The sequence below is a fragment of the Vidua chalybeata genome, chromosome 9 (assembly GCF_026979565.1).
Source record: "Vidua chalybeata isolate OUT-0048 chromosome 9, bVidCha1 merged haplotype, whole genome shotgun sequence".
NCBI lineage: Eukaryota > Metazoa > Chordata > Aves > Passeriformes > Viduidae > Vidua > Vidua chalybeata.
The window spans coordinates 11,283,566-11,303,297 of NC_071538.1; the positions used below are offsets into that span (position 1 = coordinate 11,283,566).

Genomic DNA, 19,732 nt, shown 5'->3' on the forward strand with positions numbered 1-19,732 from the left:
ATGTTAGCTTCTATATCTACCTCTATATAAACCCGCTACGATCAGATTTTAAAACTACTAATACCTACCATAACCATTCTTAATGGCAAATATTGGGTGTCTTGAAAGGCTTCAACTCTTCTAACGGTTTTGCTAAGGTTTCAGGGAATTATTTTATTATTATTATTCTCTCTCTCTTTTTTTTTTTTGAAGAGCCACAAAGCACACTGCTAGACGTTTGTGCGGCGAGAAATTATTATCGATAATAATAATAATAATAGCGGCAGCGATAATAATAATAATAAATAATAATAATAATAGCTAAGTATATTATCTCGTTGTCTCAGTGTGGTGCTGCGGCGGGAGGGCGGCGGCGCCGGCGGCGGGCGGAGCGCGGAGCGGCGCGGGGCGGGACGCGCGGAGCGGAGCGCGCGGAGCGGCGCGGGCCCTGCTGCGACTGGCGGCCGCCGTCGCCCCTTTACCGCCATTTATGGGACCATCTGTCAGCGGCGCCGCGCGTTGATTGGCCGAGCGCGCCGCGCGCGCGGGGGGTGGGGGGGGGCGGGAGGGGGGGAGGGAGGGTGTGTGTGGTGTGTGGGGGGGGAGGCGTTGCGACATCAGGTGCTATTGAAATTAGCCGCTGCCAGATTGACAATGTTAATGATGCGGTGACCTCTACAACAACAGAGACCAGATTTCTGAACTGCTGCTTGTGTCTAGTAATTAAGGCCCGGTTGAAGAAACAACACGCAGCCCCGTATTTTTTTTTTAATTTTTTTTTTTTTTTTTTTTTTTTTTTTTTTTTTGGTTCCCCCTGTTCCCACCCCTGGGCCCGGCGGTGCCATACCTCGGCCATGCTCCAGTGCCTACATCTCCTTACCTCCTGCGCGCCCCGCTCCCAGGTCCGGCGTATTTTAACCACCTTATCTTTTTCGACAGTTGCTTTCCGGAGAAATGCATATTTAATGATCTGCCTCTAGGCTTAAAGGCACAACAAAAGCACTTTGACGTGCATTTAAAGCTGCATTTATTTTCAGGTACTATTGATTTTAATAATCAACCCATCTCTCCTTCCTTCCGCCCGGTGAGGTTTTTTAAAATATGTATTTTTAAAGGAGTGGATTTGATGTTGCTGCCACTTGACAATGTCTAAGGCACAGCAGACACCTCTTTATCGGGCGCTCCCCTGAACAACAGTACTATTTCAGAATTATTTTGCCACCTCGCTTCATTATTCTTCAGCTCGACAGGAAATAAAACAACAGCGAACTTTGGGCATTTAAAAGAATTTTCTTTTCCAGCCTTAGAGAAACGTGCTTAACTTAACAATGCACACTCATTAATCCTCTGCTTGCTGCCACTGACAAACTAACAAAACTTCACTTCCAAACAGCAATATTTTACCCCCTTCTGACCACAGCACGTTTTGTAAGAATTCTCACAAGTTACGAAGCATTCATTCATTTCTTCCTCTTTACTTGAGAGGTATTTTCCTAAAGCATGTTCTGTACTAAGTAACAAGGCACAGCACTCTATAATTACAACAAACCTTGAATTTACATTTATCTCAACTAAAGCAATGGAGTATTACTCTATTAATACACATAGAATCATTTAGTTTTACCATCCACAGATTCATTTCGACAACTAAATACTTTTTTTTTTTTTTTACAAGAAAAATCAGTATCGTTGCAAGCATTTTTAAATGTAAGAGCTGAAAACCGAGAAAGCTAGGATGGGCCACATTATAAGCTCACTTAGCTCTTTCCTAGAGAAAGAAAACCTGACTACAAACCACCAAAACCATTTTCAAAACATGTAAATCAAATACTCATTGTTCTACAAGTTTCATCTTTTAAAGAGTATAAATATTCCCTCCACACTGCTAAGCTGGGGACAGACATTCAGTACGTTTTAAATTTCTTTAGATCATAGACACGCTCAAACACACACAGAGACTAAACACACCAATAAAACGTAGGAAATGTAGTAAAGCTCATAAAATCCAGCTATACACAAACCAAGCAAGGAGAAAAATCACATTTAAAAAACATTATACAATCTATTTGTGGAATGAGCACTGAATTCAATTAAAATATGAACAATGTGAAAGGCTGCAGAGGATTTCTCTCACCATGCATCTTTCTGAGCACATTTGTAGCTTAGTAAAAACTAGCATAGATTAAAGTAGCCTGTAAGATACATTTCCTAACTCAAATTTAGGTGGCCCATTAGACTGAACACACAGCCATCAAAATGCTACAACAGCTAGTATATTACCACGGATTCTTGTGCAAGCATACATCTAATATTAAAGTTAGATCTGTAATGTATATTTTTTACTTAAGGTCTCTTCAGGGGTTAATAACACCAGATAAGGCATCCAGAAATTATTTCTAAGTCTTTTCAACTTCAGCCTACTTTGTTACTATAAATTCGTTATGCATATCAAGATTCAGCCATTTTTCTGAAACAATAATCGCAGGCTGCTCCTCTCAAAAATTATCTAATCTTATCCATCTATAAATCCAGGTACTCTGCACACTGACCGCTTTCCCAAAAAGCGCCCCACACACGCAGCCTTTCCGAGAAACACTAAAACAAATGCTCAAACATCCTCAGAGGCCTCTCTCTGGAAAGACAAAGGCAGAATCCTATTGTTGAAAAAGTCAACCTTATTCTCGTGTTTCCAATAGTACCATTTATCTTTCAGGGAAAGGGACTGACCACCGCATCACGGTGGTGACATTTGTAAAGCATCAGATTCTCTATAGTCTCTCCAGCATCAGCCAGCAAGCCCCTGAGCAAAGCATATTTTTAGTGCAATCTTCCATCCCCACAAAAAGAAACTTGTCTTAAACAGCTAATCCAATATCAAAATGAAATCACAGGGTTGTTTCCCAGCCCCCCCCCCTCCCTCTCCTTACCATAAATGAGCAGTTTCTTGACTCATTAATGACAGTTTCCCTTAAAAGAAGTGATCTCATATCACTGAGCCCCTCTCCACCACGCATACATCCCAAAGGTTGCGGGTATCTTAGCATCAGTAGCCGCTAGCAAGCTCTCTCATACAGAGCCCAGATGGACTATACCAGAAGCCAATTCAGCGTTAATAACTACCTACTCTGTGCAGTTTAGAAGCCTTACGTGGCATAATGTCCTAGGCAACAGCAGCCGATTGAAACCGCAAATAAAAGACAACCCAATTCTCCAAAAGCATCAAAAGGAAAAAAATAATAAATTGAAGAATGATTTTTTTTTTAAAAAAAATCTTACTTATATAAGATTAAACTGAATCCTTCACCAACATATGAAAAAAGAGAAAAAACAGATGCTGCCCAGAAAAAGTGACAAAATATTACCTCATTATTTAACAAAGCAGCATTAAGCGTCCTGCTGATTTCAAACATCTTGCCACAGATTTTGGTTAAGAGAAACAGAAAGAATCCTTTGCAAGCCCTCTGTCTGCAAAGGGTTCTTCAATTTTCTTGCGCACAACAGAATAGTCAATATGTTATTTCCCTAGAGTTCGCACATTAAAACATCTAGTCAGTGAGCTGAATTTTCCCCTTATCACACTGTAGACTCCTGTTATATGTACTGCTCTCTTTGCAAGATTAGCCTGCCCCAAACATGGCTGTTGTTTAAACTATTCTTTAAAGTAACAGTTCACTCCATAACCACCAGGTGGGCAGTGTACACAGATCCAAGTAACCATCTTAAAGATTTTTCTTGGAATAGCTGCTGGTTGTGATATACAACGTAAATCCCCCCTACACTTATCAAGAAGGAGGAAAAAAAAACTGTCACTGTTTTATGCCCTTTCCTCCTGAGCAGCAAGTCCATGAACAAAACCCTAAAATCCCTTAGCTTTTAACACAGATTTTTTTTTTTTTTTTAAGGGACCTTAAAATTTATACAGGAGCTTTCCATTCAGGAAAAGTGGTAAAATCCAATCAGTTTTGAGAAAAAAAGTATAATTAAAAGGGAAAGCACACCCAACTAAGTGGTTTGTGCTACAGAAGAACAAAAATCAGGATTATGTTCACAAGAGAGTTCTTTCATGGAAAGACAATTCAGCATGTAAGTAATTCTGCTAGAAATTATGAACTATACCTTCAAGCAAATTGAAGACAACTCGATAAGATACTGCTATGACTTACTGTGGCTTAAATTCATTTATGAAACCACTGTTGCACGCATCAGAGCACAAGATTGAAATACATGGAAAGGGTCCAGTGTTCAATAGCACCTAAGTCTCCCAAGGTACCAAACAGTCCCTATTCCATCACGTCTGCAAGCTATTTAAGTATTTTTTTCTCCACTTTATTTAAGGTCAAATACCTCAAGAAATACTTCTATTACTATAAAAAAATACCAATTCACTCAATGCTCTACAGCAACACCCAGAGGCATGAATGAGATTGGGATCTTTGTGTTAGGTGCTGTACAAACACATTTGAAAAGTCATTTCATACCGAAGGACTTACAAACAACATTTACAAGACTGAAAGCACAAAGCAGAGGTGTGAGAAAGAACAATAAAAGAGCTTCACAAAATGTCTTTACCAGGTGGGACAAATCGCTGGAGGAACCAGGGCATCTCTGCCAACTACCTGTGCTAAGGCAGAACCCAAAAGGTTTTTTATTGAGAATAAATGCATTAGATGGACAAGGGCTTCTTTAGATTTACCACCATCACCTATTTCCTTTCATTTATAGCAATCCATGCTGAGTAAGTTTATGCAGAGTAGTGATTTTCTTTGCTGGCCTTTAACTAATATTAAAGTGATGCAGTAATGACTTAACCTTCTTGAATATGTATTGAGTTTCAAGTCATCCCTTTTTATATGAGAAAGGTTATTTGCATCGATTTCTGTTTGCATGAAATAAGCTTATTTTCTCATTCACCATATGCCTTGAACACTAATTAAAAGTGTCACTTTCTTCTAATGTAAAAACGTAATCACTTAGTAAATAAGTATTCTTGGCTTTTTGGTCTTTGTGATAATCTATTTAAGGACTTTTTATTTCCACGTAACTCCAGTGCTTTGATTACCACACACTCTGCTCATGTAAAGAGAAGCGTTTTACAAATGTACATTTTCCTGGATTTTTTTTTTTCAAATAAACAGAAAAATCTATTTAGAATTACATCTTTAAGGACCCATACTCCTATTACCCCGAGGCAAATCCATCCAATCAATATGAAACCATTCACATGCCACCATCTGCCAAGCTGTAGAGCAATGTGGCTGGAACAGACCTCTTAAAAAGCAGCAGTGGTCTCATTTTCAGTCTATCAGGGAAGCATCAGAGCTCTCATGTGCAAGGACACAACACTCCAAGTCAGACCTCCTCACACCACTGTCTCCCTGCACTGCTGCAGAACTCCCGTAATTTTTGCTGCTTGAATTTTCACACTAATCATCAAAGCAAGAGGGAGGAGAAAATGATCAGTAACAGTCCTATTTGACTGCAGCACAAAATAAAGAACTCAATTTAATTCTATCCTAATATGATTATAGCAAACCATTTAAATGCTGCTGCCTGTGAACTACAACCTGGCATTTTCCATCACCTCATTTTCGACTCTTCTGGAGAACTAAGTATTTATCTCTGGAACAGTTTTACTCTTTTCCAAGACATTCCTCTCAAAATTAATATTTAATTCTCATCAAAGAGTTACTTTGTTGTTTGACAGATGAGAGGGTGCAGGTGGATGAGGAACCAAGGAGAGGCATGTGTGAGCAAGAGATGGATCTCATGTACAAAATGATTTAATAAAGATAACGGGCAGGGAAAGGACATCACACAATGCAAGCACCCGGTTTTGTCCTATGCAGTAATTCAAGAACCTCTGTGGAAACAGCCTCCAGTTCAAGATACCACATCAACACTGTCTTCAGCAACACTGAGCTCACACAGTGTTTTCATCAGATCTCATAATAATTTAAAATATCCTCCACCACCTATAACCCCATGCAAATGCACTGCATGACTAACTAAAAAAGAGCACTAGGAGAAAACAGGAACACAAAGGTGTGCAAACCCCTTATAAATATACAGAGAGAAGAAATTAACTAATTAAAAACTAATTTAAAACCATCCATGAAGTTACAAGAAACTGAAAAGCTAAATGTGTAATTCATGTGATGCCGACAGTCACAAACTCAGATGAGAACGCCAGAGCTGAATTGTTCATGGCATCTAACCCAAAGCCAGATTTCAGCAAAGAGAACAGGAAAGAAAAAAAGAAACCAGCCCAATTAAGCTGACTGCCCTTTGCTGTACATGTGTGCAGGAGGTGGCAGGGACTGGGGGGTAGAGGGAAAAACAATGGCTAAAGAGGTTATTTACTCACTCAACAAGGGTTTTTTTTTCCCCACTGTTACTTGAACAGCTTACAATTAAGTGTATATGTACATAAATTTGTTTACCTACTGAGTAATTTAAAAAAGAACCAGCAAAATAAAACACCTTACCAACTGCCCAGTGGAAATCAAGCAGGAGTGGTAACTGAGACTAACCTTGCATGACATTGAAAATGTTTTTCAGACTCTTAAAGGTTAGTGAATTAATGTATTTCATGAAACAGTCAAATTTCTAAGGTTTCACTGCAAAATATCTAAGTCATGATAAACTGAACACTACCCATATAAAAAAGAAACACCATACAATTTCTGAAAAAACACTAGTTGAAGAAGATGACTGACATGGTCCTGAGCTTTTATTAATTTCTTTTATTTGATGATCCACTCAGAAACACAGGAACCTGTCTCTGCCTCCTACCCTGCCCCTGCTGTGGAACCCACTGACAAGCTGTACAAGCTCTGCTGCCGATGCAATGTTCTGTGTGGTGCAATGATTCCTCCTGATGCCAAGGAGATGAAATATAACACACGGCTACCTGGAAAAACTATCACCTTTTGGATCTGAACCCAGAAAAGAGAGAAGGAAAAAAACCTCAAAACAACCCATAAGAAGAATCAAGAGCAGTCAGAACTCTAGCTTCTTAAAGAGCTAGACACTAGATACAAAACAAGACAGAAAGCCTTCCTAAATACTTACAACCCTAAATGAGGAATTTATATGCACAAAGCTTAGGCAAGTAGTCACAGTTCCCACAGAAATCACACTTCAGCCGGTTTTGCACAAATATGCTATTTAATGTTGCTTGCCCACTTTCTTTTTCATGCCTTATGAGATGTGTAATTTGGATGCTGCATAGCCGCTCTAAGTATCACATGCCAATTTTCCAAAGATGTGTGTATTTGCAAACCCCACTGTGGATACTTATGTTTGAACGCCAGGAGACTGGAACAGAACTCTCCAGGGCACAGCAGAGCACAGAGGTAACAAAATGAAGAGATGTAAATAGCTCTGATGGTGAGAGAAGCCTTAGTAGTGATAGGAACCACATCCTCAATGCCACAACTGGAAGCTGGGCAGCCACACAGATTTAGGCATGCATGGGTGCCACTGAGTAACCTCAGCAAAGGATTCCTTTGACTGTCAGGGCACAGGCCAGACAGGGAAGGGGGCCAGCAGCTCTGCTGCAGTGCAAGAAGGGTTTGGAGAAGATGATTCAGCACCTTTCGAGCAAGTCTGAAGGCCAGCAACGTCCTTGGCCCTACATTCCTCTCTCCCTACCTCTGACCTGCTGCTCTGCAACACAGAGCATCCACTTGGTCCCAGTGTGTCCTGCCTGGCCAATTTTCAACACATTTTAAAGAACCCACTGTCAGCACTGCAAGACTGGAAAACAAAAGGCAGCATACACTGCAGGTAAACATGTTAGCACAGCAATGAAGTACCAGTAATTCTTTCTCCCCTTTCCAGTTCTTTTACTTTTGGCTCAGGGATAGAGATTTTAATACCTTCAGTCCCCTGATTTTGTTTTCCTCCTTTAAATTCAGAGATACTAAAAGTTGCATATGACAGACATCTTAAATCCTACAGCTTGCTTTCCTATCACTACAAGCAGAACTCAATCCTACCTACAGGGAGAGTTAAAACATTTCTACATTGCTGTCAATTTTGTATAATACAGTTAGCAAAGTTTCAACTGAGCACAAATGAAGATGTTTTCAAAGATTTATGACTGCATTTTTAAAATGTATTTACTTGTAAATAATGAAAGGACCTAGACACTGAAGAAGTCCAGACTTACCAGGGAGATTTACATGAGTTCAGCCATTTTTAATGTGCCTATGTATAAGCACAAAAACCTTCATAAAAAATGTGAACAGGGTCTTTCAACCAGCATTGCCTAATTTTAGAACAGTTGATGGATTTGCTTTAAGCCCATCTGTAATACAGTGTGCTATACACCTTGCACTCAGGCCAAATAATATCAATAACAAGAACAAAGATAAAAACCTGAAAGAGGATTAATGTGCTGATGTTTCCAAGCTTTGAGACAGTGATCAGAAAGAGATCTGGGGATGAGTGTGAGGTGGCTGGATCAGAACAGAGGTACAGGAGGAATCAAAGGAGACCTGTGAGCAGCATGCAGAAGGGTTATGTCTCCTGCAACTTGCAATTACACAGGAAGGATGCAGAACCAGGGAAGATACAAAAGAGAATGAAGACAACAAAAGCATCAAGAGCTATTAATTGTCCAAATTACTTCTTGTTAGAGCAGCTGGCATTTACACACAGTATTTTAGCAGCAGAAGGCAGAAGGTAAATAAGTATTACAATTTGTACATTAAAAAAGAAAAAAACAATCCTCAGTAATTTCTGGGTAAACCCTTTCATGCAACTTATCCCCAAACCAAGGATGCTGGAAAGGAGAAGTTTAAAATGGCTTTACTACAGAAACCAAGCTTACCTCATGCTCCAAAGCTTACACCTGTATGTAAAAGTGCCAGGACTTTCAAGAAGCTTCCTGTGTACATCTGTTTTATTTTACCCTTTAAGAAATAAAGGTTAGGTAAGCTGCCTAAATAAGGTACCCAAATCTCAGGGATAAACAGCTCCCTTGTGAATATGGCTCACACAAGTCTTTAGTGTATAATTTAGACTACAGAAATGACGATTTTATTATAAGACAAGGTAAAATACAGAGAAGGTAATGGGTATAAAAACCAGAACTGATGCAGTATTTAAGAGAAGAGCAATGCCAACACTGAACTTTCCACACTGACACAAAAACAAGGAGAGGCTAAAGAAAGACAACTGAAAGAAATCTGAAGCTCCTCTTGCCTCTTGAGTTCCTGGAGCTCGTCTCTTGGGCTCGGGATGACTCTAGCTTATCTACCTGGTTCTCAGATTGTCATGCAGATTTATGGTTTTCTTTGAACTTCTCTTTGCAAAGTGCAACATACCTCAGCAGATGATTTTCAGCTTCCTTTAAAGTAGGGCAGATGAACAATGGGTATTTTTAATACTGTCCTTTTAAAAAAAATTTAAATATGCTAGTAGGTATAAGAGTTGCTCTGCAGCCTAGCCTTCCTAATAAATAACTTTATGTGACAATTACCTAGCAATACTGAGTGCTTGGGCTTCAAGGAATTTCTCCAGCCCAGCTGGAGAAGCTGGCAGGTTGGCACCCAAGAGCAAGTTCACTTCTGTGCTGAACTGCCTCTTCCACAGCCACAGTTGATTTGTTTTTTTCACTGAACGGGCAGGTAAAAGGTGAGACAGCAGCCAGGCTGCTTGTGGTTCCTCCAGTCTGTGGAGAAAAGCTGCATGTGAGAGGATGAGCTTTACCAGTCCTAGAGGCCAGTGTGGATGAGTTGACCTCACCTGAGGTTACCCATCTGCTGGGCAGCGACTCTCTCCAGCCCTTTGTACAGGAAGTTCTAGGAAATGGGCACTTCCAAGGCACAGTTCATCAGTCCTGCTCAACAAATCTCTGAGAGGAAGATAAATCATGCTCTTCTTCACTGGCTGCACACTAAGGAGGTCTCCAGTGATCACCGGGGAAGTCCAAGCAGAAAGACCACCTTTGGTCAGCCCAATCCCACCATGGGTTTACCAGGTGACCAAAGCAGATGGTCTCCAGCTGATCCTCACCTAAATGAACTTTGGCCACACTAGGGTCTCTTAACACCACAGTGCAATCCTTGATTTAACTCAGATAGCTGTTCATAAGGACAAATAAGTACTTCAGTGAGTAGCGATTCAAGCAAGGCAAGTTTATCACAGACACAGACCACAGACCCACACCCAAGGCCAACACTCAGTACACCCATAACAGCTACACAAAGCAGATCCTGCAAGACTACATTGGTCTGTACAGAGAAAAAGCCTAACATCTTTGGAAGCATGTAAACAACTGATCAAAAGGAAAAAAAACCCCAAAGTTTATTTTATGAACTCTAGGCTAGATAATCTCACTTTCATAACGGAAGCTTTGATTCTGGACCTCCAAACAGCAAAGCCTTAGGAAAAAAAAAAGGGTTCTAGTACATCCAATTTATGACTGTTCAGAAAAGCAACAATCTCATCAAAACAGCTGCTCTGAAAACCCATTCAGCTACAGGCCATCACCCTGCAGTTTAAGAATATTTAACTCCATTGCCTGAACACATTTATATTCTTCCAGGCAGTTTTCCTGATGTTTTATAAGGATTCCCCAATGCAATAACAAACGATCTTTCTTTTAATAGTATCACTGTATGTGTTGTAACCTGCACCTAGGGACACCCTGCTCTGCTCAGATAAAACTTAATTGTTCTTCTGACATCGTACAATGAAGGAACTTTAAACTCACATAATAAACGAAGCAGTCCTCTACTTTTTAACATTTTCCATAGCCCCAATGCCTACAAAAATTCACTTTAAAAAATGTTCCAAGCAAGCAGAGATAACCAACATAGACCTAGTGTGAAAAAAAAATACTTTTTTTTTAAAGGTGTCAAATAAAGGACAAGATTTTATTCTGCTGTGGTAGAGAGTCCTACTTCTGTGGGTAAAGGAAAGCAAGATATCAGTAATGCTGCGGAACATTTGACAAAGAATTTCAACTGCTGGCAACAAATGGCAAAATCCCTCCAGCATTGGTGCTGTGTCTTTCTCCAGACTACTTCCATCATTTTTTGTGCTTTCTGCCAAAGTAACAGGGCAGTATAGGTGCACACCATAAAATTCTGTGGTTTGGTAGTGGAAATTTCAGCTCATGACCTTTGAGGTTAATGGTGCTATTTAAATTTAAGACACAATGAAGCTATTAGCCAATTACTCCCACTGACCTCACTGTTAACTGGAAGACTGTCAACATAGAAAATGAGGCCAATTATTTAGGAGCGATCATCTGTTCAGGAAGCCACCCTCTTCAGCTGGTTGGGAGACTATCCCAGCCTGGTGGATGATGACATGGCTCTATCCATTTCTGCTGTTGTCACTTCTCAGCTGCCACATGGGCACAAAGACATGGATGCTTAGGAAACTCCTACTAGCACAGAACATTCCTCAGCAACCTGGATGACTTGACACACACAAAGGTTTTCTCTTTTCACTGACATCAGTCAGGTCTCAGTATGTTCAAGACTCCCCCATACACAGGGCTTGTGCCCACAGCACCAGGTATGAACACTGCCATGATAAGGACTGCAGCTCTGCACATGCTGCTGACAGATGCAGAATTCCCTCCAGTAATGAACTCCCTGAATTTCATCACTTGCTGTTCCATGTGGAAAGCAGAGCCAACCTCTCCTTCTGTATCATTAGGATCATAACAGTAATTTATTAAAAAAAATCTGTCAAAACTAGATGCTATTGCACATTTCATAAGCTTTTAAGTAATGAATGAAGGAAAAAAAAAAAAACCATCTCACAGATACAGTCACATCAACTATGCAAACCAAAATAAGACCAGATACTAAAAATGAATGTTGGGAAAAAAACAACATGTAAGTGTATACAGTAAAATCTTGCTCCAAATGCTTCCACAAGACCCAGATAGAAATAATTTTAAAAACACTGCAATCAAGCTTAATGGAGGCTTCACTTGATTCATCTATTTAAGAAACTAGAAAAAAAACCCTCACAATTTCTACACAAGAGACTGCTTGTAAGATTCAGATTAAGATGAACAGGCCAGATGCTCCAGTGTACCAAATTTGCTCCTCAGCATTTTCCTATCCTGCCCACCAACTCAGCCTCACCATTCTGTGAAAGGACTGCAACTGCTGAGCATCAGAGCTGACAGGTTAACAGGATGGAGGAAAAGAAAAAGCACATCAGCCAATGACATTCCCATACTGCAAGATCCCAAATGTGTTGTTCAACACTACAAAAAGCAACATAACCTGGCAAAATTTCAAACAGGTTTCCAGTAGAGTGACCTGCAGAGAGCAACATGAGATTCTGGGGGTCAGGCAAGGAAGAAGAGCTGGGAGCATGGCACTGCCATGTACTCCCAGGGTTGAGTACCCTGACGGGTTCCACCTGCAGCCTCCACCACCACCCCAGTCCAGGTGCTCCATTTAAGCTCAGGGCTGGGGCACAGAGGGCAAAACTCTGGCTTTTCAGTTTCTAAGTAGACCATTGTACCATTGAGAAAGTGGATGGAAAAACAGACAACAGGCAGTATAGCTCCAGCTCTTATCTCCAATACTGTATCTCGGGTTGGGATTTTCATCAGTCAGACATTTGCAGGGTAAGACTAGTAAGATGCATGGAGAGGCACACAAGAAATGAGTGTCTGTACCACACAGAGCATCCCAGTACTACAGATGATTTAACTCCATGGTTCCATGAAGTGTAGTTAGTTCTGGGTGTTAATAACCCTGATTCAGAACTGTTCAGCTATGTACTCTCATTAGCCAGACCATCTGTGTAAAGGGAACAACCTACGCTGTCACAGCACACAGAGCCTGGGGCTGACCTTAATATCTTCCCCCACATACCAGCAGAGGACAAGTGGAAAGGAATCTGGCATCAGTTTGTCTTTACTGCTGCCAGAGGAAGATATCTGGGCTGGAGAGGAAGTTTCTTACCTCTCCAGTCACTCTGCCAGCTGTGGCAAACGCAAAGTGGCAACTGCTCTTCCTCCTAAGCTCCCACTGGTGAAGTGGGAAGTTTGGTTGTCCTATTATGACAGGATAAGCCCAGTTTAGATATCACAGGACTCTGACTTATTGGGAAAGAGAGGCTTCACAGATCATGTGAAACAGTAAAACCTCCTGACATTATTCAGTCAGTGTAAATTATCTCATGGACTGAAAAGCACCCACCATTACATGGAATTGCACTCCAAATATAAAGTATTTGTTGCTTCTTGCTCCTTCCTCTGTATCACATATCTGCTAAGACAAGCTGCCTGGTGGACATTCCTAGAGGTTCTTCCTACCTGCACAAAAGTCTGAGATCCTTGAGCTGACCGCTACAGGAGCAACCTACACAGAAAATTGATGCAGACCAGAGGGAGTACAGGACAGTAAGGATACATCCCAGCCCTGAGTGAAACATGCAGCAGCCATCTTTAAGCATGCTGAGGTTTAATCCTCTCTTTCTAGGCACATTGTTCTTCCAGAATCTTCTTTTCTGGCCAACAAATATCATGCTTCCTCCTCAGAACAGAAAAAAAGCAAAACAAACCAACCAGACCCAATCTACTTATTGTGCTACTTACTTCCGGAAATGCCATTTTTTCCTTCTCTACCAATCTCTTTTCATCTTTGACTCCTTCCTTGCTTTCATCTGTTGTGTTTATTAACTTCCTCTGGCTGGTGCCACATCCAAGGAGAGCTGCAGAGAGCAATCCTGGTGCTATTGCATGCTCTCTGCTGCTGAGAGAGCCCAAGAAGAGCTTCAGAGAGCCCAGTAAGAGCTCCAGAGCAAACCACTGTGTGCAGCCCTGAGTGACAGGAATTTGAACAACTCTTCCAAGACATAATTAAAGCTGATTTCTTTAGAGCAGTGGAATTCAGCAATGAGTACATTAGCAGAAAGCTTGGTATTGTGAACACAAACAAGCATCTCAATTCAAGCAAAAGTAAATTGTCTGGATTATGAGATGTTACCTAGGATGCCAGGAAGGGTATACAAAGTGCTTTTATCTCTTATCATGGCATGGCAGAAATAATCTCACACATTAAGGCTGCGAGCAGGAACCTTGTCCTGTGGAAACAATGCTTTTCTAAGGCTTCAACATCCAGTTTTGCTGTGCAATTCCTTAAGACATGAGAGCATGTTTGACTTTGCAAAACCTGTGGTAGTTTAGCATCTTTGGAAATTCCACCTTTCTGCCATCTATTGAAGACTTGCCAGTGGGTTAGAAATCTATTAAGCAGGGAATACATGAACAACAGACAAGCAGGGTAGAGAAAGAATTTCTCTTGAAAAACTAGGAGCTTAACAAAACAGAAGTTATTCAAAACCAGAAATACTTGAATGAGGAAGAACAATTAAAACTGTTGGCAAGTGACAGACTTAGATACAGGAGCCTGTATCAGATCACCTTTGTATCACATCAACTTAATAGAAAAGCTTCTCTTTTGACATACAAGGCTCCTCCAATAAAAGTTATTTCTCTTAAACAATAGCCATTTTTCTATACCTTTGACAATTTGAAGTTCTGCATAAGCAATGAGCAACAGCTTGGCAAAAGGTGACTTTACATGGGCTACTGCAACTAAAGACCCTGGCAAGGATGTCAAAAATGCATTAATTGAGATATCACAACTCATTAAAAGACATTTAGAATTATGCATTTGTAAGAAGTAAATACAAAAGGATATATAGTAGACATGGTAGTTGAGAAGCTCAAAAAATCCACTGTTATATACTGGACATTAAGAAAACATTGCCATGTAGGTATTTTATGGCAAGTGACTGTGCCTAACTGAAAAAGGCCTAAAAAAAACAAAGGAAAACAAACTAAGAGCAAGATGCAATGACTTCAGCTATACATTGCATGAAAATATGGAGGACAATGGTTCAAATAAAGTCAACTGTCTTGGAAATAGTGCATGAAATCCCAGAAGTGATAGAACTACTAGTCAGTGAAGAAAATGAAAGGAACCAAGTGGAAGAAATCAATCAAGAAGAAAAAATAAGTTTTTTTCATAAAGGCAGGCAAGGGGCCAGGTAACATAGATGGACACACATGAAAAAAAAAAACCCACAGAAAAGTAGCTCTATCTCTAAGTACAGCAAGTGATAAATTTGATGATAAACTAGGAAGCTCCAAACTAAGGAATGACAGCAAGCAGTGAGGGGTGAAAACCATTTTTCTTGTGCTGGAAAAAAAACCCACCGTCTAATGCAAATGGATGAGCTGATTAACAAAGCTTGCAGAGCCTGTTGTGAAAGACGGGTGAATGGAGAGAACCCGAGGGAGACACTAAGAGCATGTAAACCAAATCAGGGAGCAGCTGACTGCATTCAGAGGGAAGAGGCTACAGGAGCACTCAGAAACAAGAAAACAAGAATATGACCTAGGCTGCATGAAGCACCAGTAAACACACTGAAGTGGAGGGCAACAGGAGGCATCTGTTCAATGTGTTCTTCAACTGCTGAAGTGTCAGCAGTTTTACAAATACCACCATTTATTAGTAGTAGTTTTTATAACCAGGGGGAAGCACCAGAATGCTTTTTTTTAATGAAGTCAGAAAAAACCCACAGAGAAACTACACTTGTTTTTCAGTCCTAAAAACCCAACTGTTGAAAGGTGAGAACTCCCCTTAATTTATGGAAATCCCAAACACAATCTTCCATGCATTAACTTTAAATCTTTATGGAAACAAAGGCTGCACATTTTGTTTGTTGTAAGGATACTGAAATACTTTTTTCCTAAAATAGTTTACTATGTCAATGAAATTGCAGATGCTTCTGTGCACTTCAGGGACTTCAAACATTGCATCAATTATCTGAATAAGTAATGAAAAGACATTGTGAATAAAATGGTTCACCAAGCCTGGTTCACAAGTCAATTGCTTTCTGAATCCAGTTATATACTGTAATATTTGACATGTTATTTCTTTTTGCAAGAGGTTAAGAGTTTTCTGTGCTTCTATGCTACACTTACTGCAGAGTTTGGAGAGGAAACAACCCAACAGAATACAAAAGACTGCAGGAAGGAAAGCACTTTTAGATTCTCCACTACAACCCTCTTTTGATACAAAACAGAACAAAGAAGGTCACTGAAACCAGAACTTTGAAGTCCAACCAAGGCAGAAACATGAAAATCCACTAGCAGATTGCTTATCATTATAGCCCAATCTAATACTTTAAAATTCCACCTTCAACAAACTGGACTAGGTGATGGTACAACACAAAATGCCTGTTTGTTGAGCTCCTGTTTCCAGAGAGTCTTTCTGGCACCTGGAAACAGAGCAAGCATAAGGCTGATTATCATTTCCATAACCCCCAAGGAAAACTATCGTGCAAGATGTTTGAGTAAGAGCAGTGCTGTTCGAAGGCAGCATTCATAAACAGAACAAAGACTAAACAAAAGGCTAAACAAGTACATCATAATTAACAACTACCACCAAACTTTTAATTAAGATATGTAAGAAAAATCAAGGAGAGCTAATTAAAAAAACACCAGCGTATATACTTTTTTAGAAAAATGTGAATTGGTACCACGAAGTAAACAGGCTAATTAGAAGTGACCACAATTATTTTGCCACTGTTACTGAGTTTAGTCATGATTTTTCAGTTTGCTCTTTAATCCTACACCTTGTTTGAACTCCGCTGTTGCTTGAATGCAGGATTCTTCCATCAATTTATTCAAAAACTAAGCAAAAGTGACAAAAATACCACAGAGTTTTAACTCTGTATGGCAGGCATGTTTTGTCATTAGTTTTAAGACACACACTTCTCTGCCTAGATAGTATCATTCTTGCAGGGCCAGAATTATAATTATTATACACTCCACCCATTAATCCTGAACAAATCCACAGTTACTACAAATGGATCCTGATAAAACTGCCACATCAATAATGCTACACTCCACATGTTTTCCTTTTATCCAGGCAGCCAGACCAGTATAAGAATATGATGCTGTTTCACACAGATTTTACTGTTAGAGGTATCTACTTCCCTTAGGGCCAGAAAGCAGTTACAGATAATAGGAATCTAACTGGCAATATTAAGGTTTTACTTCTCTCCTCTTATATACTACCCTTTCATGAAATATATCCATTCTCATTACTTTTGCCATTCTTCAAAATTGTTACTAGGCTGATTTGAACAGTAACAGTTAATGCTGATAGAAACAAGCAAAGAAAAATGCTGACAAAACCTGGAGTTATTTAAGAACTTATTTGCTACACATCTATTTCCAGAAAATTAATAAAAAGTTGCTGACTCCCAGCTGTAAAAACCCCAAGTATACGTAGGCAAAAAAAAAGCCCTGGGCAAAAAAGGAATTCCCACCCCCAGCCCAAATGCAAACAGTGAAGTGACTTGCAATTAACAACTCCTGCCTGTCCCCTACAGTGCTGGCACAAAACCCAGCACTCCATTGGGATACATGTTAACTCTTTGTGATTACCATCTCCCAGGTTATTTCTGCACCCACAGAGAAGTCAAATTTCACTTTTTTAAAAATATACCCTTACATTTAAGAGAAGTCTATAGCCTCCTAAAATACACTACTAAGGTAATCAAACTATCCAGGAAGAATTGGCTGCCCACAAGAGCACCTTTCTCATTCCACATGTAAAGTTCCAGACAATTGCTGTCCTGCCTGTAGCTTTCTGACTTATGGCTTCATAAGGGGCATCACCTTTTCCCCCTTTCAGAAAACCAGTAAACACATAATGCAGTCTTCTCTTAACTAATGACACAGTACACATCTTCCTTGAAAGTCATTCATTTTAAACTTGAAAATTTCAGGTGTTACCTCCATATTGAGACAAAAATAACAAGCCCTTACTGCATATGGAAAAAAAAAGTCAACTGTGTGTCAAAACCCCTTTAAAACTTAGATAAAAATACACATGCCTGTGCCAGGTAACTCACCAGCAGTGCTGAAATGGAATGCAATCTCCATTTCCTCAGACTATTTCCAGGTTTCTCTACTGCCAAAGCTAGACTAGCACTTTCTCCCTAGTCTACACTTTTCTGTTCAATAGGTGGAATAAAGTAAAAGGCTTATTTCTGTGCAAAGGCTTCTTCCTCTGCATAGCAATAAGCCTCACACTGTAATTGATTTTTTTAAAGTGTCATTTAAATTATTTTGGTATGATTTATCTTTCCTTACTTTTTCCTAAAACATCTCAGAATATTAACAAGGAAATAAATGTAGTAATACTCCAACATCTTCAAACATTATCTAATTTAAAAATCTAATTTACTTTCCATCATTTGGGCTTCCTTACTCTTTCAGATGTCACTCAGGGTGGATAGTAAAATTAGACTATCAATTTCATTTTTGCTTTGAATGTGTTGCAGGCTCCACTTCTCAACCACTAGAACTTTCTTGTTTAAGGTTTCCAAAACTGTTCTAGAATTTTTGAATTAAAAAACAGGGGGAACTACTGCTTTGTTTTTATTAAAATAATTCTCAACTGCTCTCCCTGGCCCTTCTTACAAGAAAAGGCTGAGTGCTGGCACAAAACCAAACCTCCAATATACCCGTTAAATAATATTCTGTGGTCCTCTATTAATACAAGAAGATAATAAAAATCTTAAATAGCACTGAGGGTGCCACTGGATACAACGACCTTCCAATGACGCCAGCGGGAGATCTACTTAAGAACCAATAAACAAATTGAGCAAGTGATGCAATATGAGCTGTCCTGCTCTTGCTTTGGTGAAATTTAAAGGATGATTTATCACCGTAGGCAGCCTTACTGCCAGCCAGCCTCCACAACCAGTGAGTCTTACTCAAAGCGTGCCATCACACTGAAAAAGAACTCAGAGAAAATATTTAGGGAAATCTATATTCTTTAACACAAATATTCATTGATAGAATTTCCTTTCGGATTTTTTTTTTTTTTTTTATACATGGCATAAGAAGTGAACAGAAGTCTAAACTCTATCCATGCCAACCTTTTAACACCTGGAAATACTTCATACACCATCAGCCTGCTGCAGGGGAAGAAAAAAAAAAAGCTATCAGCATAAAAACATCACTAACTTCCAGAATAACTATTAGGCAATTAAAACTACAGTCATGGGTAATGACTTTAATTAAAAACACCTTAATTGTACTCATCACAGTAAACGGGACTGAGCCTAGAACTCGCATATGCGTCACACAGTAACACAGGTAGAGAAACAAGGAGAAGCCACTGGAAGGTGAGCAGGCGCGGACACCGGGAGCAGCCAGCCCCAGGCGCGGACACCGGGAGCAGCCAGCCCCAGGCGCGGACACCGGGAGCAGCCAGCGGCAGCGCCCGGCCATGGCCACCGGCCCGGTGCCCCCGGTCCCGCTGCCCGGAAGCCGCACCCCGCAAGCCCCCGATGGATAAACTGTCATTCTAAAACCCCTAATTTAGGAAACACAGCGCAAAATTACTTTTTTGTTGTTTTTTACAAAAAACAAGCCTTTTGTTTAGGGCTGAATGAACGCAGGCAGCATCACCCAAACCGGCCCGAGCGAGGCCTCGCTCCCAGCGGCACTCAACGCCATGGGGGCGGATTCACCCCCATGAACTGAAGGGGGAAGAAAAGGAGAGGGTTTAACCTCCGCGCCCCGGGAGCGCTCGCCGACAGGAAAAGGGAGAAGGCGGCGAGGCCCCCGCGCCCCGTGCCCGCCGCCCGCCCCGGGCCCCGCTCACCGCGCTCCGGCCGCGCATCTTCCGCCGCCGCGGGACCGCCACGAGGGGGGCGCGCGGCCGCACGTGGC

At 40.6% G+C, this 19,732-nt stretch overlaps 1 protein-coding gene across 3 annotated transcripts in view; it reads right to left on the minus strand.

The window, feature by feature from the left end:
* The window catches only part of ELAVL4 (ELAV like RNA binding protein 4), an 80,861-nt gene extending 61,131 nt beyond the window's left edge, over nucleotides 1–19,730 (minus strand). Inside the window, exon 1 of one of the 3 annotated variants that reach the window (XM_053950816.1) lies at nucleotides 19,665–19,730. In XM_053950816.1, the coding sequence (XP_053806791.1) occupies nucleotides 19,665–19,682 (18 nt within the window). In that variant the 5' untranslated portion in view covers nucleotides 19,683–19,730. Of the gene's footprint in view, nucleotides 1–68; nucleotides 346–18,933; nucleotides 18,953–19,664 lie in introns of those variants that run through there. The other 2 variants (XM_053950819.1, XM_053950817.1) reach the window with 2 other exon arrangements.
* Nucleotides 19,731–19,732: the final 2 nt, after the last annotated feature.